Source organism: Capricornis sumatraensis, chromosome 2, assembly GCF_032405125.1.
Source record: "Capricornis sumatraensis isolate serow.1 chromosome 2, serow.2, whole genome shotgun sequence".
In the NCBI taxonomy this organism is placed as follows: Eukaryota; Metazoa; Chordata; class Mammalia; order Artiodactyla; family Bovidae; genus Capricornis; species Capricornis sumatraensis.
Genome location: NC_091070.1, coordinates 86,675,898 through 86,703,584, shown reverse-complemented (window position 1 = coordinate 86,703,584; position 27,687 = coordinate 86,675,898). Strand labels below are relative to the sequence as shown.

At 39.5% G+C, this 27,687-nt stretch overlaps 1 protein-coding gene across 3 annotated transcripts in view; it reads right to left on the bottom strand.

The window, feature by feature from the left end:
• The window catches only part of AAGAB (alpha and gamma adaptin binding protein), a 71,218-nt gene that overhangs the window by 41,035 nt on the left and 2,496 nt on the right, over nucleotides 1-27,687 (bottom strand). For all 3 annotated transcript variants that reach the window (XM_068964884.1, XM_068964886.1, XM_068964885.1), the window contains exons 2-4: nucleotides 9,141-9,331; nucleotides 8,914-9,010; nucleotides 8,490-8,579 (exon numbers count right to left, since the gene is read on the bottom strand). In XM_068964884.1, the coding sequence (XP_068820985.1) occupies nucleotides 8,490-8,579; nucleotides 8,914-9,010; nucleotides 9,141-9,331 (378 nt within the window). The remainder of the gene's footprint in view (nucleotides 1-8,489; nucleotides 8,580-8,913; nucleotides 9,011-9,140; nucleotides 9,332-27,687) is intronic.

The following is a 27,687-nucleotide window of genomic DNA, read 5'->3' as shown; positions in this document are numbered from 1 at the left end:
ACCATAAAGAAGGTGGGAGAGCTTAAGGACTGATGGTTTTGACCTGTGGTGCTGGAAAAGACTCTTGAGATTCCCATGGACAGCAAAGAGATCAAACTAGTCAATCAATCCTAAAGGAAATTAACCCTGAATATTCACTGGAAGGACTGATACTGAAGCTCTAATACTTTGGCCACCTGATGTGAAGAGACTACTTACTGGAAAAGACTCTGATGCTGGGAAAGATTGAGGGCAAGAGGAGAAGAGGGCAACAAGGGATGAGATGGTTGGACGGCATTACCAACTCAACGGACCTGAGTTGAAGTAAACTCTGGGAGGTACTGAAGGACAGGGAAGCCTGGCATGCTGCAGTTCATGGGGTCACAAACAGTCAAACACAACTTAGCGACTGAACAACAATAATAATCTCTGATGAACACAGACGTAAAAATTTTCAAAAAATATTAGCAAACTGAATCCAACATCACTTCCTGGCAAATATATGGGGAAACAGTGGCTGACTTTATTTTTCTGGACTCCAAAATCACTGCAGATGGTGACTGCAGCCATGAAATTAAAAAACGCTTACTCCTTGAAAGGAAAAGTTATGACCAATCTAGACAGCATATTAAAAAGCAGAGACATTACTTTGTCAGCAAAGGTCCATCTAATCAAGGCTATGGTTTTTCCAGTAGTCATGTATGGATGTGAGAGTTGGACTATAAAGAAAGCTGAGTGTCGAAGAATTGATGCTTTTGAACTGTGGTGTTGGAGAAGACTCTTGAGAGTCCTTGGACTGCAAGGAGATCCAACCAGTCCATCCTAAAGGAGATCAGTCCTGGGTGTTCATTGGAAGGACTGATGTTGAAGCTGAAACTCCAATACTTTGGCCACCTGATGCAAAGAGCTGACCCACTGGAAAAGACCCTGATGCTGGGAAAGATTGAGGGCAGGAGGAGAAGGGAACGACAGAGGATAAGATGGTTGGATGGCATCACCGACTCAATGTACACAGGTTTGGGTAGACTCTGGGAGTTGGTGATGGACAGGGAGGCCTGGCGTGCTGTGGTTCATCAGGTCACAAAGAGTCGGACATGACCGAGTGACCGAACTGAACTGAACCCAACAACACATAAAAAAGATCATATACCATGGCCAAGTAGGATTCATCCTAAGTTCACAAGGATGGCTCAACATATGCAAATCAGTCAATGTGATACACCATCTCAACAAAAGATAAAAACCGCATGATCATCTCGATAGATGCAGAAAAACCACCTAACCAAATATAACACCCATTCATGATAAAAAACTCTTACCAAAGTGGGTATAAAAGGAACATATTTCAATATTATAAAAGTTATTTATGACAAACCCACAGTCAATATAATACTCAACAGTGAAAGGTTGATAGCCTTCTCTCTAAAATCCAGAACAAGGAGGCCCACTATCATCATTTCTATTCAACACAGTATTGGAAGTTCTAGCCACAGCAACCAGACAAGAAACAAAAGGTATCAGATTACAATGGAAGAGGTGAAAATGTCATTATTTGTAGATGACATGCTATCATAGCAGAAGATCCTAAAGACTCCACACAAAAATGACTAGAATTGATAAACAAATTCAGCAACTTAGCGAGATACAAGATTAACATACAGAAGTTAGTTGCATTTCTTTACACTAACAGTGAAAGATGAGAAAGGGAATGTAAACAAACCATCCCATTTAAAATCGCATCCAAAAAATTACTTAGGAATAAATCTCACCAAGGAGGTAAAAGACGTACTTATATGCTAGAAACTACAAAATATTAATAAAGGAAATTAAAGATGCAACCTAAATATCCATAGACAGAAGAATGGGTAAAGAAGATGTGGCCTACATACACAATGGAGTATTACTCTGCCAACAAAAGGAATGAAATAATGCCATTTGTAGCAACACGATGGACCCGTATTGATTTGTATTGTATTTCAGATTCCACATATAAGAGATATATGATATTTGTCTTTCTCTTTATGACTTACTTTGCTTAGCATGTTGTATTATTTGAGGTCTGGGAGGGTTCTGTGTGATACACACACTTCCTTTTTAAATGTTCTTTAATGATGATTCGAAGAAATGGAAAGATGTCCCACGCTCTTGGATTGGAAGATTTAATATTGCTAAAATATCCATACTACATTGGGAGACTGAGCACTGCCATGTGTAAAAGAGAAAGCTAGTGGGAGTTCAGCTCAGTGTTCTCTGATGATCCAGATGGAATGGGGAAAGGTGGGGGTGGAAGAGAGGTCCAAGAGGAAGAAGATATATAGCTGATACATAGAGCTGATTCACTCCATTGTACAGCAGAAATTAACACAATATTATACAGCAACCATACCCCAAAACAAAGGCCATACTACCCAAAGCAACCTACAAGTTTAATGCAATTCCTATTAAATTACCCATGTCATTTTTCACAGAACCAGAATAATCCCAAAATGTATATGAAACCATAAAAGACCAGGATTGCAGAAGCAACCCTTAAGGCAAAGAACGAAGCAGGAGGCATAACGTATCTACAAAACAAAAACACAGAAAACAGACCTGTGGCTGCCAGCGGGGTGGGAGGAGGGGTGCAGTGGGAGGCTGGGGTCAGTGGAAGCAAACCACTGCACACAGAATGGAAAACATCAAGGCCCCTCTGTACAGCACAGGAAACTAAACTCAGTATCCTGAGATACTTCCCACCACAATTTAGAAGCATATAGAACAGCATGTATTGGCACAGAAACAGAAATATGCGTCAGTGGAACAGAACAGAGACCAGAAATAAACCCACACACCTATGGTCAATTAACCTTCAACAAGAGAAGCAAGAATATACAATGGGGAAAGACAGTCTCTTCAGCAAGTGGTGCTGGGAAAGTTGGACAGCCACACGTAAAACAATAAAGCTAAAATATACCCTCTCACCATACACAAAAATAAATTCAAAATGGCTTAAAGACCTAAATATAAGACAAGACCCCATAAAACTCCTAGAAGAGACCATAGGCAAAACATTCTCTGAGATAAATCATTTTATGTCATAAATCTCTGACATAAAACCTATGTTTTCTTAGGTCAGTCTCCCAAGGCAATAGAAATAAAAGCAAAAATAAACAAATGGGACCTAATTAAACTTATAAGCTTTTCCAAAGCAAAGGAAACAAAACAAAAAGACAACCTACAGAATGGGAGAAAATATTTGCATATGATGTAACTGACAAGGGCTTCATTTCCAAAATACATACACAGTTCATACAACTCAACAGCAACAAAAAAACAAAAACCCAATCAAAAAACAGGCAGAAGACCTAAACAGACTTTTCTCCAAAGAAAACATACAGATAGCTAACAGGCACATGAAAAGATCCTCAACGTCATTAATTATTAGAGAAATGCAAATCAAAACTACAACGAAGTAGTACCTCACACAAATCAGAATGGCCATCATTAAAAAGTCTTCAAATAGCAATTACTGCTATTAGAGGGTGTGGAGAGAAGTGAACCCTCCTCCACTGTTGCTGGGAATGCAAATTGGTATAGCCACTGTGAAAAACGAATGAAGACTCCTCCAAAAACTAAAAATAGACTCATCTTATGATCCATCAATCCCACTCCTGGGCATATACTCTAGACAAAACTATAATTCAAAAAGATACATGCAAACCTATGTTCACAGCAGCACTATATACAATTGCAAAGACAAAGAAACAAAGTAAATGTCCACAGAGAGATGAATGGGTAAAGAAGATGTGGTCTGTATACACAATGGAATATTACTCAGCCACCAAAGAGAAGGAAAGAACGCCATTTGCAGCAACATGGATGGACCCAAAGATTACCGTTCTAAGCAAAGTCAGTCAGACAGAAAAAGACAAATACCATATAATATCACTTTTATGTGGAATCTAAAATATGACACAAGTCAACCTATCTACATAACAAAAACAGACTTGTGGTTGCCAAGGGGGTGGGGGTGGGGGAAGAGACGGAGTGGGAGGCTGGGGTTAGCAGAAGCAAACCATCACATAGAGAATGAATAAACCACAAAGTCCTACTGTATAGCACAGGGGACTATATTCAATATCCTGAGATATTTTCCACCATGATGGAAAATAATATAAAAAAGAATATACATATATATACTTATATATATTCTTTTATACACACACACACACCCACACCCACACACACACCCCCTTCCCTGGTAGCTCAGCTGGTAAAGAATCTGCCTGCAATGCAAGAGACCCTGGGTTCAATTAATGGGTTGTGAAGTTCCCCTGGAGAAGGGACAGGCTACCCACTCTAGTATTCTTGGGCTTCCCTGGTGGCTCAGACAGTAAAGAATCCACTTGCAATCTGGGAGACCTGGGTTTGATCCCTGGGTTGGAAAGATCCCCTCGAGGAGGGCATGGCAAACCACTCTAGTATTCCTGTCTGGAGAATCCCTATGGACAGAGGAGCTGGCAGGCTATAGTCCATGGGGTCGCAAAGGGTCAGACACAACTGAGCAACTAAGCACAACACATACATATACACACACAACTGAATCACTCTGTTGTACAGCATAAATTAATACAACATTGTAAATCAACTACGAAAAGTGTAGTTGCTCAGTTGTGTCTGACTCTTTGTTACCCCATGGACTGTAGCCCCTGTCCATGGGATTCTCCAGGCAAGAATACTGGAGTGGGTTGCCATTTCCTTCTCCAGGGGATCTTCCCAACCCAGGGCTCAAACCTGGGTCTTCTGCACTGCAGGTAGATTCCTTACTGTCTGAGCCATGACTTTAATTAAAATATATTCTAGAAACTAAATTAAATAAACACACAGTATGAAGGTTTATATAGTAAAGTCAACCTCATTACCTCACCAATGGAATCCACTTATATTCCTCTGAAAATGTTAGTTTCCATCAATTACACAATCCTGGGATTGTACTAGAAATACCAAACTTGGCTACACAATCCTGGGACTGTACTAGAAATACCAAACTTGGCTATTCATAAACAATGAGTTTCCCAAGGGCAGGAAAGGTCCTCTTGATATGGCATAAAATCCAGTAAATGCCCCAACTTTCCTCATTGGGAACAATACAGTGATAATTACTGTTTATACTAGATATCTAGATAACAATTTCTTGATGAGAAATAGCTTAAGAGTGAGAAGTGAAATTACTATAACCATAAGGCAAGGGGTCATTTAAAAAAAGAAAGAAAAAACCACAAACATTGACAACTTAGTTTAATTAGTTCAGTATTGGTACTATCTTGCTTCTGGAATTTGACACTAAAAATAACAGGGCAGTAATCCTACTCAGCGTATCAATACTAAGGCAGTATTCTTATCTACAATGTAGATATGAGTGTGCACAAAGGAAATGAAAATGAAAATCCTTCAGCTGAGTCTTACAATACTCATGTGGAAAATAGCAGCAGAATCTAAAAGTTTTCATGTGGTTTAAAAAGTTTTTTAAGAGTTTACAGAGCACAGTCCGTACAGAACCTGTCTCTAGTGGCCTGGCCCAGTCCTGGGTGGTTTAACGGGGAACAGCACAGAAGTAGAAGTCATAAGATCTGAATGTGAAGCCAGGCTCTGTAACTTATTAGCTATTTGATTAAGGGCAAATCACTCATGCTATTCTCAAAGAAAAGTGGGGATGACATCACTCTGTGTACCTTTCCCATGGAACAGATGCACTGGAACTGATGATTCACTGGTGTAACCTTTGCCTCTAAACTGGAAACTCCTTGAAGGCAGGAGTCATGTCTTACTGAATTCATTATTCTCACTACTTAAACTAACATAGTGCCTGAAAGACAAGAGGCTTTTAAATACCATCCTACCAACCTAACAGAAATATAGGAAGGATTAAACCGGAAATACTCAACAAAGACAAGTTTATCATCATCAGTGTTTAAAAAAAGCTATGTTTATCTTAACTGTCAGTGATTCAAGTCTTGAAAGGATAACTAATACTTTAGATGATATATAACCAGGAGCCAAAAATATGAGCAGAAATAAAGAATTAGAATCAATAAGATTAATTTAATATAAATAAAGATAAAGTCTCATATTGATGTTTGAATAATACATGCCAATAAACGAGAGGGTATATGTGGGAAATGATGAGGGTATATGGGATGAGGATACATGGGAAAAAACAATGAAGATACATGGGAACAATACATGCTAATAAACAATGAGAGTATATGTAATAATACATGCCAATAAATGAGGGTATATGCAAACAATTGGCACTGAAACATTCTAGGAAGGTTTTAGTTAATTTACCTAAAGACAATATGTTGAAATCTACTTTTAAGCTCAGTTAGGGAATTCCCTGGCACTCCAGTGGTTAGGACCCCACGTTCTCACTGCCACAGGCCAGGGTTCGATCCCTGGTCAGGGAACTAAGGGAGAAGGCAATGGCACCCCACCCCAATGCTCTTGCCTGGAGAATCCCATGGATGGAGGAGCCTGGTAGGCTGCAGTCCATGGGGTCGCTGGGAGTCAGACATGACTGAGTGACTTCACTTTCACTTTTCACTTTCATGCACTGGAGAAGGAAATGGCAACCCACTCCAGGGATGGGGGAGCCTGGTGGGCTGCCATCTATGGGGTTGCACAGGGTCGGACACGACTGAAGCGACTTAGCAGCAGCAGCAGCAGGGAACTAAGATCCTGCAAGCTGCGTGGCACAACCATAAAAAAAAAAAAGTCTGTATACAAGACACAAAATCATAATAAAGGAACAAAATTGAATAATTTAAAAAAAGATTATGCTGAATACAAGAACATTATTCACTATGGTTAATTTATGTTGATGTATAGCAGAAACCAGGCTTCACTGGTGGCTCAGATGGTAAAGAATCCACCTGCAATGAGGGAGACCTGGGTTCGGTACCTGGGTTGGAAAGATCTCCTGGAGGAGGGCATGGCAAACCACTGCAGTATTCTTGCCTGGAGAATGCCCATGGACAGGGGAGCCTGGCAGGCTACATGGGGTCGCAAAGAGCTGGACACGACTAAGCGACTACGCACGCACACACACATAGCAGAAACCAACACAATACTGTAAAGCAATTATCCTCTAATTAAAAATGAATAAATGTTTTTTAAAAAAGGAACATTATCCAGACAAGGGGTAAGGCAGCAGCATAGCAAGATAGAGGAGCAGAGATTCCAAAATGAAAACAGATAAAGAAAATGACTCAAATGTTGATTCTCAAGGACAATAGGAAAAAGAGAACGCTCTTGTGCCAGAAATGAGCAATCACACGCATGCTAGCGTGTAAAACAGGGCACAAGTTTCAAGAATTCTAGAAAAACATGGAAGAGAAATTATACTTACTAATTTTCAATATTCTAAAAAATGTACAGGGAGAAAAATCAGCCTTTTTATTTCATTTTTGTCCTCTTTTTCTCTGGTGGGGCTTTATTCCTGAAGGTAACAACACTTTGGAAAAAATTCTAAGTCAGAATATAGAAAAGTGTTTCTTAATTTCTTAAAAAAAAAAAAAAGGTTTCACATAATGATTACTTTTAGCCTCTCTATGCACTTTAATTCAAGTTGGCTGCCCTACTTAGAATGTCTTTTGCAACAACTAGCATCTCCCCACCAGCCCTCTAGCTCTAAATCCAGTACCTTCTCTATTTCTTTCCCATGGAGCAGCTTACAAGTGGGAGTTCACAGTGCCAACGCATTCTTTGAACTTATGAAGTGAAATAACCTCTTTCTTTGATCTCTGAAACACCACAGCACCATGATTTATATTTTTTATAATACTTAGGAAGTTCCGTGTATTCAGTAATTTGTATACAAGTTTCATCTCTTGTACCAGATTATAAGGTTTTGGAGGCCAAAAGTGTCTTATCTTGGTAGACTCCACAGTAGCTAGCACAGTTGTACTTGGAAGGAAAAATATGAGAAGAATGGGGGAAGGGGAAAAAAGAGGGGAAAGAAATAGAAGGTCCAAAATAAAGCAGAAGGAAGGTAAGTACAGAGTTACCACCCCCCAGGGGCAGGGGGACATTCTGTGTCTATTTGTGGTTTCAAATGTCCAAAAGACGTACAAATAGTACTGACATGCCCCCTAGGAATTCAGCCTCAGGTTACTAGAAATTCAAAATAAGAGACATAAACTTTGTAACTGTTTATGAATTAGGCCAAACCCTCTTTTTTTGGCAGCAAAGAAAGGATACGAGATTGGGGAAATGACTGAGATTTAAGGTAGAAATCTCCATCCATAAGAAAACAAACATGTCAAACGTCCTAAAGTGGGTGGTAAAACCAAATAAATGGATTATTCGATTAACAGTCAGACTGCATCAATGGATTCTGCATAAATCTTTTCAAAAAGCTAGGGAAAAATAATGTGTTTTGAATATCACTTTGATTCTTCTTCCTTGAATTAAAATAATCTCTCATCTCTTAATACAAAATTTATGTTATCTCCAGACATAAAAATACTTACCATCTTCCTCAGGCAACTCTTCCGGACTAAGTTCTACCAATTCAAAGCCATGTTTGATACACCACTCTTGAGCTTTCTGTCGATTTACACCTAAAATAACACGTAAAAGATTCTTCATAAACAAAAAAATAAAATAAAACATGAATATTGCTGCAACACTCTCCACAAAGTGTTGATCTTTAATGTCAACGTTATTCTAAAGGCATCCAAAATAAATTAATAAAAAGATGACTTTTCAAACCCCAAGTGTCCATTCTTAAAAAATTAAATACTGCAAGAGAAAAAGCTGAAGATATTTTTGTAAGGTAGTAAAATCATACAAGACATACTGTTCATACAAGACATACTGCTCTGAGCTAAGGAAACCAATGTTTTGTTTACCAAGGAATGGCAAACATACGTGCCACCTACTGCTGTGCCTTACCGTTCTCAGATACTCTATCGCAAACCAAGATCATCACCTCAGGTAACCATGACTCCGCCAGAGGAAGCCAGGAGGCAACACTATCAAGACCAGATTTCTAGAGGGATAAAAAATATACGAACAAAAACAGAAAAAGAGACATTAAGAGAACTCACAGAAAATGCAAAGGAGAAAGAAAAAGCACAAAATAATTTTTTGTTCAAGGTCCAAGGAAAACAAAATCTTACTTGTGTGCTGTCAAAGTAAACCACAAATGCTTGGACAGACTCTGCAATCTCTGCGGTGACTAGAAATTTGTTTGGCACCACACACAGATTGATATCTGCTGAGTAGTATTTATTATCGATGGTCCAGGGATAAAACCTCACAGCATCATCGGCAGTCACTTCCACAACAACATCTTCTGTTCCAAGAATATCTAAATAAATGACACAACATTACCATGGAAAGTGCAAAATCAATATACACTGGTCAAGCTTCTCAGTAAAATACCATATTAAAAAGGCATTTACTTCCGCTGCTTCTCTTTAGGCAAGGATTTCGAAGTTTTCAAAGCGGATCCCATTTATTATGCTATTTTCTTCTTTGATAATTTGACTGTAATAGTGACAGAATTTAATTCAATTAATTGGCATTTTTCTCTAAGAATATAAAAACGGGAATTCCCTGAAGGTCCAGTGGTTAGGACCCTATGCTTCCAATGCAGGGGGCATGGGTTCAATCCCTGGTCAGGGAGTTAAGATACTTCATGCCACCTGGCGCAGCCAAAAAGAGAATATGAAAGCTACTGTGACCAGATTAGACAGTACTAGAGCACAAAACAGTCGTCTAATGAAACACCCACTAAAGGGCGTGTGGAAGAGAAAATCTAACAGTTACATTTATTTTATTGCTTACATACTTCATGGCAGCTGAAAGACTAAGACAAGTCAAGAATATTTAACTATTCTGTACTTACTGCAAGCTAAAAGGAAGGTGGCAGCAAGGCTAACCATTAACAAAATGGAAGGCCTACACACAGTCCCTACACCAAACGCTGGCACATTAACTAATAAAATTAAAGAATGGATACTGATGAATGACCCCATTCCATTTATATTCAGCCTTGTTACATTCTTTGAAAGCCATTTCAAATTCTTGTTGACAAAGATACTTTTGGCAAATGTTAATATAAAAGAGCCAAGAATATTAAATGATTTAGGAGAGAACCAAATCTTTCAGAAATCCATGTATAGTAAGGGTATAACTTTCAAAATTCTTCGAGTAAAAGCCAAGTCAATGATGAACAAATACAGCTGTGGTCATGGGACCACTGGAGCATTCTGCTTCTATAAAGTCATGTGATATTTAGAACCGGAAGAGACACCAGAAATTGTTCTAACTCAAACTCCCATCTCTCATACCCAAATCCACAATCTTCATTCTACACAGATGTAGGAAATGAACTTAGAGATCTAAACTGACACGCCACTAACTGGGTTATTATAAGAATATACGGCAAAATGGCCACAAACTCCTTTTTAATACATACTAAGATGAACACACATATGAGCCTCCAGGTGCCTCAGTGGTAAAGAATCTGCATGAAACGCAGGAGATGGAGGTTTGATCTCTGGGTCAGGAAAATCCCCTGGAGAAAGAAATGGCAACCCAGTCTAGTATTCACGCCTGGAAAATTTCAAGAACAGAGGAGCCTGGCAGGCTATATAGTCCATGGAGTTGCAAAAAGAATCGGATATGACTTAGTGATTAAAACAACAAGATGAAGATATAAAATATTCCTCAAGGAAAGAACAAAGCAGGAGGCATAACCCTCCTAGACTTCAGACAGTATTACAAAGCTACAGTAACCCAAAGGGAAAGGCACTGGCATAAAAATAGGCATATGGATCAATGGAACAGAATAAAGAGCCCAGAAATAAATCCACACAACTAAGGTTAATTAATCTTTGACAGATGGCAAGAATGTACAATGGAGAAAAGACAGTCTCTTCAGCAAGTGGTACTAGGAAAGCTGGACAGTCACATGCAAATCAATGAAGTTAAAACACACCCACACACCATTCACAAAAATAAACTCAATGACTTACAGCTGCAAATATAAGACACCATAAAACTCATAGAAGAGAACACAAGCAAAACACTCTCTGACATAAACCATAACAATGTTTTCTTAGATCAGCCTCAGTTCAGTTCAGTCGCTCAGTCGTGTCCGACTCTTTGCAACCCCATGGACTGCAGCATGCCAGGCCTCCCTGTCCATCACCTCCCGGAGTTTACCCAAACCCATGCCCATTGAGTCAGTGATGCCATCCAACCATCTCATCCTCTGTCATCCCCTTCTCCTCTCGCCTTCAACCTTTCCTAGCATAAGGGTCTTTACCAATGAGTCAGCTCTTTGAAATAGGTGGCCAAAGTATTGCAGTTTCAGTTTCAACATCATTCTTATCAATGAACATTCAGGACTGATTTTCTTGGATAGACTGGTTGGATCTCGCTGCAGTCCAAGGAATTCTCAAGAGTCTTCTCCAACACCACAGTTCAAAAGCGTCAATTCTTTGGCACTCAGCTTTCTTTATAGTTCAACTCTCACATCCATACATGACCACTGGAAAAACCATAGCCTTGACTAGACGGACTTTTGTTGGCAAAGTAATGTCTCTGCTTTTTAATATGCTGTCTAAGTTGGTCATAACTTTCCTTCCAAGGAGTAAGCGTCTTTTAATTTCATGGCTGCAGTCACCATCTGCAGTGATTATGGAGCCCCCTCAAAAAAAGTCTGACACTGTTTCCATTGTTTCTCCATCTATTTGCCATGAAGTGATGGGACTGGATGTCATGATCATAGTTTTCTAAATGTTGAGCTTTAAGCCAACTTTTTCACTCTCCTCTTTCACTTTCATCAAGAGGCTCTTTAGTTCATCTTCGCTTTCTGCCATAAGGGTGGTGTCATCTGCATATCTGAGGTTATTGATATTTCTCCCAGCAATCTTGACTCCAGCTTGTGCTTTATCCAGCCTAGCATTTCTCATGATGTACTCTGTACATAAGTTAAATAAGTAGGGTGACAATATACAGCCTTGACATACTCCTTTTCCTATTTGGAACCAGTCTGTTGTTCCATGTCCAGTTCTAACTGTTGCTTCCTGACCTGCATACAGATTTCTCAAGACGCAGGTTAGGTGGTCTGGTATTCCCATCTCTTCCAGAATTTTCCAGTTTATTGTGATCCACACAATCAAAGGCTTTGGCATAGTCAATAAAGCAGAAATAGATGTTTTTCTGGAACTCTCTTGCTCTTTCAATGATCCAGAAGATGTTGGCAACTTGATCTCTGGTTCCTCTGCCTTTTCTACAACCAGCTTGAACATCTGGAAGTTCACGGTTCATGTATTGCTGAAGCCTGACTTGGAGACTTTTGAGCATTACTTTACTAGCATGTGAGATGAGTGCAATTGTGCGGTGGTTTGAGCATTTTTTGGCATTGCCTTTCTTTGGGATTGGAATGAAAACTGACCTTTTCCAGTCCTGTGGCCACTGCTGAGTTTTCCAAATTTGCTGACATTTTGCATGCAGCACTTTCACAGCATCATCTTTTAGGATTTGAAATAGCTCAGCTGGAATTCCATCACCTCCACTATCTTTGTTCACAGTGATGCTTCATAAGGCCCACTTAACTTCACATTCCAGGATGTCTGGCTCTAGGTCAGTGACCACACCATCGTGATTATCTGGGTCATGAAGATCTTTTTTGCACACTTCTTCTGTGTATTCTTGCCACCTCTTCTTAATATCTTCTGCTTCTGTTAGGTCCATACCATTTCTGTCCTTTATTGAGCCCATCCTTGCATGAAATGTTGCCTTGGTATCCCTAATTTTCTTGAAGAGATCTCTAGTCTTTCCCATTATATAGTTTTCCTCTATTTCTTGCACTGATCACTGAAGAAGGCTTTCTTATCTCTCCTTGCCAGTCTCTGGAACTTTGCATTCAAATGGGTATATCTTTCCTTTTCTCCTTTGCTTCTTGCTTCTCTTCTATTCACAGCTATTTGTAAGCCCTCCTCAGACAGCCATTTTGCTTTTTTTGCATTTCTTTGATCAGTCTACCAAGGCAATAGAAATAAAAGCAAAAATAAACAAATAGGACCTAATCAAACTTACAAGCTTTTGTACAGCAATGGAAACCATAAATAAAACTAAAAGACAGCCTATGGACTTAGAGAAAATATTTACAAATTATGCAACTGACAAGGGCTTGATTTCCAAAATATACAAACAGTTCATATAAACCAATAACAAAAAAACAACCCAATCAAACAATGGGCGCAGGACCTAAACAGATACTTCCCCAAAGAAGACACACAGATTGCAAACATAAAAAGATGCTCAACATCATTAATTATTAAGAAAAATGCAAATCAAAACTACAATGACCACCATTAAAAAGGCTGTATGTTACAAATGCTATAGAGGGTATGGAGAAGAAGGAACCCTCCACTGTTGGGAGGAATATAAGTTGGTGCAGCTACTATGGAAAACAGTATGGAGTTCCTCAGAAAATAAAAATAGAATTACCATAGGATTCAGCAGTCCCACTCTTAGATATCTACCCAGACAAAACTATAATTTGAAAAGATACATGCACTCCTATGCTCATAGCCGCACTATTCTCAACAACCAAGACATGGAAACAATCTAAATGTCCGTCAACAGACGAATGGATTAAGAAGATGTGGTGCATAATACAATGGAACTCTAGCATTAAAAAAAATGAAATGATGCCATTTTCAGTAATATGGAGGGACTAGAAATGATCATACTAAATAATTCATGAAAAAAGACCAATACCATATAATATCACTCATGTGCAGATTCTAAAATATGATACAAATGGGGGGGGTGGGAAAGAGAGGGACTGGGAGTTTAGGATTAGCAGATGCAAACTATTATATATAGGATGGATAAATAAGGTTCTACTCGTAGCACAGGGAACTATATTCCATATTCTCTGATAAACCATAATGGAAAAGATTATGAAAAATAATATATATATATATATATATATATATATATATATATCTTGAGAGTCCCTCAGACTGCAAGGAGATCCAACAAGTCCATTCTAAAGGAGATCAGTCCTGGGTGTTCTTTGGAAGAAATGATGCTAAAACTGAAACTCATGCATACTTTGGCCACCTCATGCAAAGAGTTGACTCATTGGAAAAAGACTCTGATGCTGAGAGGGACTGGGGGCAGGAGGAGAAGGGGACGACAAAGGATGAGATGGCTGGATGGCATCACCGACTGGACAGACATGAGTTTGAGCAAGCTCCGGGAGTTGGTGATGGACAGGGAGGCCTGGCGTGCTGCAGCTCATGAAGTCACAAAGAGTCGGACACGACTGAGCAACTGAACTGAACTGATATATGTATAACTGAATGATGCTGCTGTACAGCAGAAATTAACATCATAAATCATCTATACTTGAACAAAATAAATTTTAAAAAATATTCCTCAAACTCACAATTAGCAGGACACAGAAAACTAGAAGTTAAATTTAAAATTCCAGACGTAGGATTATATATATTTGGGACACTGCCATAGTTTCTGCTCAACAAAGATATGTACAGATTACTTAGTTCCCAAACTGCTAGGAATAACATATATAAAGCATGTATGTGCGAACATGCATTCTTTCATTAGTAAACTTCATCACGTGGTTATTAAGAACCAGCCTGCTGAAAACAAAACTTTTTAATTATGAAAAATTAAATTTCAAATAAATTTAGGAATTTACCTTTGCCATAAGGCACATTTTGAAACTTTCTAAATTTTTCACCAAAACTAGAATTGTTATTCTCACATTAACAGAAGGTCTGTGCCACTATTTGAAAATCAGAGTTTACCTTGTCTCTTTAAGAAATCAGTAGTTCTTTCCGCTTAATTTCTATCTCAAGTTATAATCTTTTATTAATTATCAATAATGCCACAGTGGTCCCATAACAGACATTATGACAAGCACAGTTAAGATATAAGCAGCAGGAAGAACACATAAGTTACTAAAATCAAAGATTCTGCTTTCATATAAATGTCTTGCAGAAAAAAAAAAAAGAACTCTTAGATCAAAGTCAATGTTGCATCCAAAACTAACATTTCAAACTTCAAGCAGGTGGTGTAGCAATATGCCAATAAAAGCACATATGGAAGAACACAAACTGAACCAAGGGGTGCAGCAAAAAAAAGTATAAACTGATTTTTTTTAAGGGTAAGACAAGCCACCATATGCAATCAGTCTTCATTCATGGATAATTTTTAAAAATAATGAACTGACTTGTTTTTTTAAACTGGGGAAGCTAAAGGAGTACAGTGATGAACTTACTGTTGTTAAGGGGAAGCAGAAGGCGCCGGGGACCAGTATTCCTACCAGTACCGCTACAGCCGGTTCTTGATATTTCCTAGATTGGTTGCAGTGTCAGACACTGGAATACAATGTGGATTACATTTTTTTTCCAATCAGTGTCTTCAACTAACATGAAAAAATTAAATCAATGAGGATGTCATATACTTCACAAACTGCAATACAGAATATCTGGGTCCATTTAAGGATGGTCCATTTTGTTAATAAATGTCTAGAACACAAGAGGACAATGTGTTACTCAGTGCCCCTAAAATTCCAATTACATATTGTCACTGATTTTCAAACAGGAAGGTATTTACTTAACATGTAGAAAGAAGTTACTTCTTTCTCTTTTCTCTACCTTGGAGAAGGCAATGGCACCCCACTCCAGTACTCTTGCCTGGAAAATCCCACGCGCGGAGGAGCCCGGTAGGCTACAGTCCTTGGGGTCGTGAAGAGTCGGACATGACCAAGCGACCTCACTTTCACTTTTCACTTTCATGCATTGGAGAAGGAAATGGCAACCCACTCCAGTGTTCTTGCCTGGAGAGTCCCAGGGACGGCGGAGCCTGGTGGGCTGCTCTCTTTGGGGTCGTACAGAGTCGGACACGACTGAAGCAACTTAGCAGCAGCAGCAGCACCAATAAGTTGGAAAAATGAATTTCACCTTTCAAAGATTTAGGAGCTGAGTGGGTTTTTTTGTTTTGTTTTCATTCTTTGTGCTGCCTAAAACAACTTGATGGCTCAATTTACTTATCAGATTTTTTTTCAACATTTTATGTCTAATCTGATACTTTCAGCAAGGCTGCATATGGGCTTTATTATCACATCTGTGCCATATTAGAATTAGAGAGAGAAAAGTGAAGACTGGCTCATTCTAGTTCTTATCATCAATAAATATCATAATGCAGAGTTTAATTTAAAAAATGTAAATGTCTACACTAAGCATAGCTTTTCTCCTTCATCTTTTATATTTGGTTTCAAGTGTTTAATGAGTTTATTCTTTTCCAAATTAAAGCAAAAACCACTCAAATGCACTAAGAGTTTATGGAAATGGTCAGTATAATTCACTCATTTCCAGATAAGAAAACTGACAACCAGAAAAAAAAAAGAAAAGCCACCTGCCTAATAGGAGCAGAACCTAGAACAGAATCCAGGTCACCAGCATCTCTCCTACTTCACTGTGGCCATTACACACCACAATATTTAGCATCTGAGCTAAGTCACATTCAGGTGTCTAACAGCCACAAGCTAAAATCAACTGTGGGCCTAAGTATCCTCTGCCTTTTCATGAAAACCAAAAACAATAGCCAGAATGAGGATACCCAAAGACATGAGAGGTACAACTAACCCATCAGAAAACTGTCTACAGGTTTGGGTATTTATATGTCAAAAATGAGTCACAGTGATCTTGTGGGAGTTTTTTGCCAGACAGACTTCCTAGAAAAACCTGCCATGGTCTCTCTTCTTTGCCCTACATGCACGCTAGGTTGCTTCAGTTGTGTCTGACTCTTTGTGACCCCATGGACTGTAGCCCCCCAGGCTCCTCCGTCCAAGGGATTCTCCAGGCAAGAACACTAGATTGAGTTACCATGCCCTCGTCCAGGGGATCATCCCAACCTAGGGATCAAACCCGTGTCTCTTAACACCTCCTTCATTGTCAGGAGGGTTCTTTACCACGAGCGCCAGCTGGGAAGCCCTGCTCCCTGGGAAGCCCTGCACTCAACTGGATTTTGATGGAGTCAAAATGATGCACAAACGCAATTAAGAGCAGCTTCTCCCTCCTCCTGGAGATGGTGGCCTGTCTCACGCACACTGCCGGCAGCCACCCGGAGGAGCTGTAACACATCATTTTTTAAGAGACAAATACTAGGTGATTAATTGCTGGGTCTGTTACTACAAATGGTTTCACAGCTTCAAACAGTTAATTCATAATACTTTTAGATGAGAAGTTAAACGTCAAATCGGTTCCAGTAGCAGGTATAAACGTTTCCCCCAGCTTTAAGCACAGTATAAATCTCCCTCCCTGGTTGAGAAACTTATGCAGCCATCATTTCTCCAGAAGCTCCTACTTATTTCTCACTTTGGGGGGGAATTTATTTCCCCTACAGTCCCTCCCACACGGGAAGTCAGTGAAGAGGTTCAAGAGTTGAAGACAACTGTAAGCCAAAGAAGTTTTAGGCCAGCAACTCAAAGACTCCTTCTTCTATCTTGCCCCTCTGTGTACTACTTCCCATCTTTTCTGATGTTCCTTCCCTCAGAAAAAAGTATAAATTTGAAAAGGAAACATGAAAGAAAGGAGGCAAGTAGCTTTCTGTGGTTTAGAATCAATAAAAGGTTAATATTCTCTTTATTGTGAACTAAGAAGCAGACTGCAGATTCAAGGCAAATTTCTCAAGCAGTACAAATATCCAATTTCAAACACACATACATATAAACATAACCTCTACCTTACTCCTTTTCCTCTATCTACTCCAGCCAAAAGAGACCAAATCAGTGCACTCAAGCAACTGACACTCTCTTAAGATTATTCCTGTCTCCTTCAGTCGGACAATTAAAGACACTTTTAATACCAGCAGAATTAACGGGCACTTAATTAATCATGATATTCTTTGCGAAGAGTCGTCCAGTAGTTAAATCATATTTTCTACGCCTTGAGGGAAGTGGTAGCTACCATTTCAAGCCAAGATGATCCTTCCAGAAAGCAGTACTCTTCTGAGAATACAGTTAGTTTTATTCTTCCTCACGGACCTGAAACTGCCTTTGCAGCTGAGGACTGTAATCTCCACCCCCAACACCAGTGCCTTTCATGGTACACACTACTCTGGGGACCCACAGTTGCTTCCCTTTCCCTTTTAGATGACAGTACTACTAACCTGAAAAGGCCAGGAAAAGAAGACAGCACAGACCTAGGGTCAGAGGGACCTGTATCTGAATGCCAGCCCTGGGTGAGAACGACAAATTAACCTCTCTGTGTGTCAGCTCCTCGCCTGCAACAGGAGACAGAAACACTCCTCAAAGGGAGTGTTAAAAGATTAAATAAAACGATGCACAAGAAGCCCAGGCGGGCACCGGGCACAGAGCAGGCCCTCAGTCAAATCCAAGTCCTCCTCCTCGGCTCAGCTCCTGCACACGAGAGGACTCCTGACTCTAAGAGGCCAAGTTACGCCACACTGAGGAGAGTGGGTAAGAAACATTAGTTGGGAAGTAACCACCTCCCTTAAGCCGCCCGGGCCCCTCCCTCCCCAAAGCCAGCCTTCTTGAATTTTTCTTTTCCACTGTTACTGTGCAGACTGAGACAGAAGAGAAAGCAATTAGGAAAATTACGGGAGGCAGCGGAGTCTGACGTCAGCTGAAGGGGAGAGCAGCCATTATGACAGAGAAGAATTGAGCAAAGTGTGATTCGGGAACATGTATGACAGCCAGGGTTTTCATTAATCAGCGAGAAGGAAAGCCAGAAATCTTCAAAAATCATAATGGCTCCGTGCCGTTGCCACCAGCGACCATTTCATAACCACAATTTCAGGAAAACGTTGTATAAGGTGGGTGCTGCTCTGTCAAAAACTCTGTAGCCGTCATTAACCACCAGATGATTCCCCAATCACTAGGAGTAGCTCACACTGCTGCAGTGGAGAGGGCTTTTGGAGCCTGTGTGCCATTTAAAGGTTAAAACTGCAAGGTTAGGGCTGGGACTTTACAGAGACAAATGTCGGGAAATTCTTATCTGTGATTCTCTGAGTAATCATCCTGCAGCCTCCTGGTGCAGATAAATGCAACATCCGTCTGCGTGTAGATGACAGCTCCATCAGTGGAGCAGCAGTAAGTGACTGAGAAGAGGAACTGGGCTGAGTTGAAGCAATATATGCCTGCTTTAACAAGAGTGCCGCGATTCTGGTTTGCTCACAACACTTAATTACCTCTTCCTCACACATTCCTCTCTGGTCACTCTCTAAAGTTCCATTTCCATATGCTTTAGGGCTTTCTGTATCACAGCGGAAGTTTTAAAAGTGGAAGCAGAGGAAACCCAACTCAGTCCTCCTCCTTTTCCTTAAGTTCACTTTCTTCCAATACCCATCTGGAAACGGTTACCACATCTTCAGGTTAAAATAACTGGGACAGTTAGCGAGTTTGGGATGAACAAGTCCACACTGCTATATTTAAAATGGATAACCAACAAGGACCTATTCTATAGCACAGGGAACTCTGCCCAATGTTATGCTGCAGCCTGGATGGGACAGCAGCTTGGGGGAGAATGGATACATATGTATGGCTGAGACTCTTTTGCTGTCCAACTGAAACCATCACAACATCATTTATCAGCTACACCCCAATATAAAATTTAAAAGTTCAAAAAAAAAAAAAACCTAGGGGTGGGGGTGTCTCTGCTTGCCCATGGAAGAGCAATATGCACAAAAGAACATAAAGAAGCTGGCAGGTAGGGGAGAGAGATTATGGGGAAGTGCCTTAGGAGGACCAAGGAAGAACCACCAGCCTCTAAGTTTCATGGGCTTCTTGCAAAGACCACTTTATCAATGCCAGTGGCACAGCTGACAGATAATTCCTACTTATATTTGGGGAAAGGAGGGGACTTCTCTGAATTCCATTCCTCTTCTCAGAGTTTGAGATACACATCTAAAGCAGTGATTCTTTACTGGGAGATGATCGTGTCAACACCTGGAGACATTTTTGGCTGTCACAACTAGGGGGACGCTACTGGCCCCTAGTGGGCAGAGGCCAGGAATACAACGCACGGGACAGCCCCACACAACAGGGAACTGCTCGGTCCAAAATGGCAACACTGCTAATGCTCAGAAACCCTAATTTAAAGCAAAAGAACTCGTGGCTCTGACTTAACTGTATTCATGAAACAAAACAGAAGCTGTGGAATGCACAGCTGGTTTTATTCTTTCTTACAGAACTGAAGCTAGCCCTTTTACAGCCAGGCACAATAACCTCCCACCCCAGACATAAATGCCATTCATTTGCATCTGATCAAAAACCTATCTTAAAAGTATTCTTTACTTCTTCTAACCGTAAAAACTATCTGGCAATTAATCTTAGATGTTTTGAAAATAATTTATAAATGGTGGTTTTCTGAAGAACACATAAGCCTGAACAGGACAATTATGAGATGAAAATAATTTTTATACTCAAATGGTAATGTTCATAAACAAATCAGCATCACATAATAAAACCTCACACCAAAAATACTGATGTCAGCTCAAGCTGACAACAGAATCTGCAGCAGATGTTAACTGATTCTGAAAGAAGGTAAACATATTTGAGATGAACCTCCCAAAACAGAATAAATTCAATGAAGAGCATTTATTCTGTAGTCCCGGAATGCATGCATTGAAAATAAGCTTGGTCCAATGAAAAACATTACAAAGGTAACAGACCCAACATCCCAGTACCCAAAGGTTCTTCAAAACAGGTTAGAATCATAACTGGACAACATACAGTCAGAGGATCACAGAAAAAGAAAACTAAGATATCAGTAAATTGGACTTCATCAAAACTTAAAATTTCTGCATTTCAAGATACCATCAAGAAAACCAAACGATAAGCCACAGAATGGGAGAAGATAGTCACAAATTACATACATGATAAGGAATTTGTATCTAGGATACATAAAATACTTACAAATTCATTAATAAGAAGATAAAGGTTTTTTTTAATGGGAAAAAAGCAAGATATGGGAACAACCCAAGTGCCCATCAACAGACAATTGGCTTACAAAGATGTAATATACATATATAATGGAATATTACTCAGCCATAAAAAAGAATGAAATATTGCCATTTGCAGCAGCATAGATGGGCCTAGAGAATATTACACTCAGTGATATTACAGTCAGTGAAACCAGAGGAAGACAAATATTATACAATATAACTTATATGTGGACTCAAAAATAATAACGAATCTATATACAAAACAGAAATAGACTCATAGACATAGAAAACAAACACGGTTACCAAAGCAGGGAGAGGGGAGAGAAATTAGGAGTATAGGATAAACAGATACAAGCTACTATACATAAAATAGGTAAGCAACAAGATAGCACAGGGAATTATATTCAATATCTTTTAATAACCTACGAGGGAAAATTATCTGAAATATATATATATAACTGAATCACTTTGCTGTTGTTTAATACAACATTGTATTGTAATTCAACTATACTTCAATTTTTTTTAATGAGCAAAAGATCTGAATAAACTTCTGACCAAAGATATATGAATAGACTATATACACATGAAAAGATTCTCAACATCGTTAGTTACTAAGAAAATGCGAATTAAAACCACAACGAGACATTACCTCACTCCCACTAGAATAAAACTGAAAATACAGTGGAAAATACTAATTGAAAATACAAACACAACTGTTGTCAAAAATGTGGAGAAATTGAAACTGTCATATATCTTCCCCAGTGGCTCAGAGGTAAAGAATCCGCCTGTAATGCAGGAGATGCGGGTTGATCCCTAGGTCAGGAAGATCCCTGCAGAAGGAAATGGCAACCCACTCCAGTCATCTTGCCTGGGAAATCCCACAGATTGAGAAACCTGGCAGGCTGCAATCCCTGCGGTCGCAAAAGTCGAACACGACTAAGAGATTAAACAACACCACACACTGCTGATGGGAAAGGTAAAATGGTACCGCCACTCTGGAAGAGTCCAGCAGTTTCATAAAAGAATACAACAGTTTCTTAGAAAGTCCACAACGGCATTCATATTATTATTATTCATAGCATTTGTTCATAATAGCCAAAAACTGGAAGCAATCGAATGTCTATCAACTGATGAACAGGTGAACAAAATGTGACCCAGCCATACGATGGCATATCAAGTACATGCTACAACAGGGATGAACCTCAAAAAGATCAAGCTAAGTCAAAGAAGCCAGGCACAAAAGACCACATACTGCAGGATTCCTTTTATATAAAATGTCCAGAAAGGGCAACTGTATAGTGGTGGGAGGTATATTAGTGGCTGCGCAGAGCTGGGGCTGGGAATGAGGAATGACGGCACACAGTTAGGTTTTCTTCCAGGATGAGAGGAATGGCCTACACTTAAAAACAGGTGGATTTTACAGCATTTAAATTACACCCCAATAAAGGGGCTTGGAAGAAAATCACGGAAACTGGGCGATAATGCTCTCACTTTATGGATAAGGTAGGTGACTGACGCACAGGATTTAGACGCTGAGAACGACGACAGCACATGCAAAGACAGTTAAGTATCTGTGGGATGAGAAATTAACCTGCTTAAAGTCAGGTAGCCAGAACGTGGGTAGCACTCAGTGCTCAATTCACAAATGTTTTCCCCACAAAAGTCCTAAAAACCCCAGCAGACTTCAGACAGAATGGTAATTCTCTTATGTCAGCATAACAGTGTTATTCCCCAATGATCCTGCTCATTTTTCTGCTCTGAGCATACTGATTTTGATTCAGGTACGATACTACTTTACCCCTGTGTAGAACCAGCTTTCAGGTCTATGTACAAAATTAAACCCTAAATAGGTCATTTGTTACCGAACCTGAAACATCACAAAGGCTCTTTAAGAGTTCCACAGCAATCCTCTCTGTCTTAATATACCTTAGTCTTGCTTCTTGGATAAGTAATTATCAGGGAAATGTTTGTGCACTGGCTCCAACATAAATACAATGTCATGTCCAGGATTCTCATTCTTGCCAGACATATTTAAAACAATTTTCATACTTATAGCTTTAAAAAAAAAGGTTTCATATCAGATTTCATTATTTATTGAGTGTCACTATTGGCTAAAAAATTATTCAGGGCAAAAGGCAGCAAGTTGTTTAAATCAAATGACAACTGCATATGTTCTGGATGTTTTTACCTTTCGCTGCGCAAAAATAAGCCACTGAGTGGCCCAGAAAGAAAGGTCTGAGTTTTGACACACTCAGTTCTCCAGGAAGATGCAGTACTCTCAGTACCATGAACGGTTTTGTGCACCACGGTCTGATGCGCAACACTTTCCCACTGCTGTTCTCCTCCTGCTCCCCAACCTCTGTTACTGGGAAGACAAACACCTTATAATCATTTAACTCATCGACAATGGCTAAAGGATTAGTCAAGCACTTCATACAAATTCTCTACTCAATGGATTAAAAAAACAAATTGGGCAACAACAGAGGCATTTTCATTTATTATTTAACTTACCATAGTTCATCTACTAAGGCTCCAACTATCACAAAAGAAAAGGTATAAACTTATTTGAACCATAAAAGTTCTCAATGTCATAGTAAAATCTTCTGTAATTTTTCCTGTCCCTCAATTCACCTTGAAGACAGATAGCTCTGGTCAGCAGAAAGTTCGTATTTCATACACACAAAAGATAGAATTGAATCTTGGCTCCCCAACTTTTATGGCCTAAACAAACTTAGAAAATCACAATCTCTTTGAGCTTTAATTTTACATACACCTACACACACACACAGACACACAGAAAGATAATATGAACGTGTTTTAAGTCCCCTTTGAGTATGGAGAGGATGTGAACTTGTATTTAATCTTAAAGTTGATGACTTAATAATCCTCATTCAATAAAGATAAAAATCTTGAGCCTTCTTTTAATGTTATTTGAAAATTAAATATATTAAGTATCATAGTTGAAAACAAATCAAAGTTCCTCCACTACCATTTGAAATCAACCTCATGGGAAATTTTCCTGGCCCAATCTTTTTCTTTGAGGAAAGTACAGACTTGGAAATACACAATCCAATCAAAGGCAGAGTTCTCCTACCACAACAAAATAAGCAACTTTGTTTAAGCAAAAATTATTACTTATTCCCCAAGTAAACTAAAGGCTCCATTCAGAAAACCTCCAGCTGCTACAGGAAAACCCAAATTAGAAGTCACAAGCTCCTATCCCTATTCTGTTGATAGATAACATTGGCTACGTTGTATAATAGCCCCTGCCCCGAACTAGGAATGTTCTCTTTGGTAAATTACTTTAAGATCTTTTGTAAACTGTAGGAGTCTGACAGACCTAGAACAAACTCCCAGTTTCACAGAATGAATGCTTCCGAATGCAGCAGTGGGCAGCCTGAAGGCCAGCTTTGCCTGTGTAATTCCCCAAAGTCTAGTTTCTCCATCTTATAATTGAGCTACCTGGTTCCACAGCTGTAGAAACCTGAGGACCAGCAGGTTGTTTCCAGGGTAAAAATGCATCTGAATTCCAAATACAAAATGTCAGATTTTTTATTACAAGTGAAGTGTCTACTGCAACTTTAAAATGGGGCTTGATTTTTCAGTTTTCAAAAGATAAACATGAAAAAAAATTATATAAACTTTGATGTTTTTGAACTGTGGCGCTGGAGAAGACTCTTCACAGTCCCCTGGACTGCAAGGAGATCCAACCAGTCAATCATCAAGGAGATCAGTCCTGAATATTCACTCGAAGGACTGAGGCTGAAGCTGAAACTCCAATACTTTGGCCACCTGATGAGAAGAACTGACTCACTGGAAAAGACCCTGATGCTGGGAAAGATTGAAGGCAGGAGGAGAAAGGGACAACAAAGGATGAGATGGTTGGATGGCATCACCGACTCAACAGACATGAGTTCGAGCAAGCTCCAGCAGTTGCTGATGGACAGGGAAGCCTGGCGCGCTGCAGGCCATGGGGTCACAAAGAGTTGACGATGACTGAGCGACTGAACTGAATTATATAATCTAACATAAAAATAACCAATTCTTAGAATTTCACATTTAGAAGGGATGCTGTTAGACATGATGTGGAACAACCCTTTAATTTTAATGTTAATTTTATATATCAGAACTGACTAATATATACAATGTGTGTACTATGGGTTCCCTCCATTGAGGGGAAAAAAATCCAGACACTGTTAAAGACTATTAGGCATGCACATACTCTATTTAAAATACAGATGCTTTGGGCAATGATTTCTTTTTTTCCCTTCACTCAGAATTAAGACTTCAACCATTCTAAATGGAAATGCCAGCATATTTTAAAACCTTCTTTTAGAGTTAATCTTCTCTCTTCAATGCAACCACCTTAAATTTAAATAATTCTGATTGTTGAGGAATTTCAACATATTTCATTTGCACAGCCCATGCACACAAATCCCGAAACAGAACATATCCTCCACACTTGGTACTTCAGCAATCTAAGCAACTCACCAACTGCTTCTGAGCCACAGTTTATTCATTTTTAAGATTCAAATTTTCTGACTTTGTTAATTCACGGGGATACAAGAACCAAACTGAATTATGTGAAAACATGTTTGGGAAGAGTATTGATATACATAAAAATGCTTGATTTTAAGATCTCCAAATTCCCACATTTCACAGGAAGAAAAAAATTTTGCTCCAAAAGTTTAGGTGTAGAACCTAAATGGCTTACAGTTGCTAAATATGCATTACATATATTAAAACCAAATGGGATTTTTCTATCGAAAGTTTCTTCTAGGAAAGTAAAATAAGATGTTAAGACTTAGGTATCTACTAATACATTTAATATTTTCACAGGTGGAGCATGCACTTTGACCACATCCTTCCTGAAGACAGGAACAGTCCCTTAGCCATCATTTTAGCTACAGTAACTGGCTTCCCTGGTGGTTCAGTGGTAAAGAATCTACCTGCCAGTGTAGGAGACACCAGTTGGACCCCTAGATTGGAGGTTGGACCCCTAGATTGGAAAGATTCCCTGGATAAGGAAATGGCAACCCACCCCAGTATTCTTCCTTGAGAAATGCCATGGACAGAGGAGCCTGGCGGGCTACAGTCCATGGGGTCGCAAAAAAGTCAGCCACGGTTTAGTGACTAAACAACAAACTGGCACACAGACTAGCTCCGTTCTTAGTATCAGAATACACTTTTCCAGAATAAAAGTAAAATGTTCGTATAAACATGTGTGAGGTGGAAAGAGGTCTGGCCTGGGGGTACAGACACTTGCTCTCACACCACATATAGCCTTGTACAAGCATCAGGAACCTTCACTCCCCTTTAAAAATCTACAACGGTAATGCCCCTTTTATCTAATGTCAGATACCTACCCAGAAAACTGCACATAAGGCCCCTGAGTGACAAAATGAAAAAAGCTTCTCACAAAGTCCATACTTTACCCATAGTGGCGGCATACTGATTTTTATTTCATGAATACTTATAATAAACTTGGTTATTTGGTTAAGAAATATTTTCCATCGTTGGTTAAAAGCAATGAAATAGATCAAATATTGAAGGAAAGAAACTGGAGAAACCCTAAATGTTCTCCTTCCTAATGCATGGAAGGAAACCAAATCTTCCCAAAAAGGTAAATTCAGATTCAGTCCAAAACCATACTATGGCTTAATGTCACTGAACACTTAATGAAAAGTCATTCATTATGGTAGTCTCCATCTTTTATGCCAAACTTAGATTCAAACTGTGATGACTCCATCTTTAAGTATAAAACAGAATCAAAACTCAGCAAATACTACATTCTAATGTTACCATGGTTACCCAAATCATTAACCTGGGTAAAATCTCTCTTTTATGGTTCACTTTTCCTTACTCAACTAATCTCTTCATAAATTGTTCTTATTTTTCACTATAAAACACTAATGGAACCACAAAGGAAAGGTTATCTAATTTTAACCAACATAGAAGCTATCCAAGAAACATTTTATATACAGAAATAAAGTGGATTGTTTTACAGGATTTATTTCATTTCCAATGATGCTAATACATTTTAAAGTACAGTATTATCATTCACCAACTACAGGTAATCAGCTCCTTCAAGAAATGACTGTGTCTGCAAATTCTTAAACTGTTAGGGGAAACACCAACAGAAACTGCCTGCCCTGGGCAGGCAAGATAGTACCACTTGCAAGCTTATCTTAGGACAGCAGGTCCTGATAAGGAATGCATAACTAACAAAATATCACCAACTGGAAGAGTTGAGGAAAGGTCAAGAGGAGAGAGGAAACTCCAGTCCATATGTACTCTTGCCTGGAGAAACCCATGGGTGGAGGAGCCTGGTAGGCTGCGGTCCATGGGGTTGTTAAGAGTCGGACACGACTGAGCAACTTCACTTTCATGCACTGGAGAAGGAAATGGCAACCCACTCCAGTGTTCTTGCCTGGAGAATCCCAGGGACGGGGGAGCCTGGTGGGCTGCCATCTATGGGGTCGCACAGAGTTGGACACGACTGAAGTGACTTAGCAGCAACTTAGCAGCAAAAGAAGAGAGGAGACTCCAGTCCATACGTCCTACCCACCTCCCAGAATCCTCCACGCTGGAAGCCATCTTCACTAAGCCATGCACTCGCCACCGGGAAGGACGCCAAGTCAGAAAAGACTGGCCAGAGACAACCTGGAAACTGATTCCATTATCACCACACACAAGACTATGAGC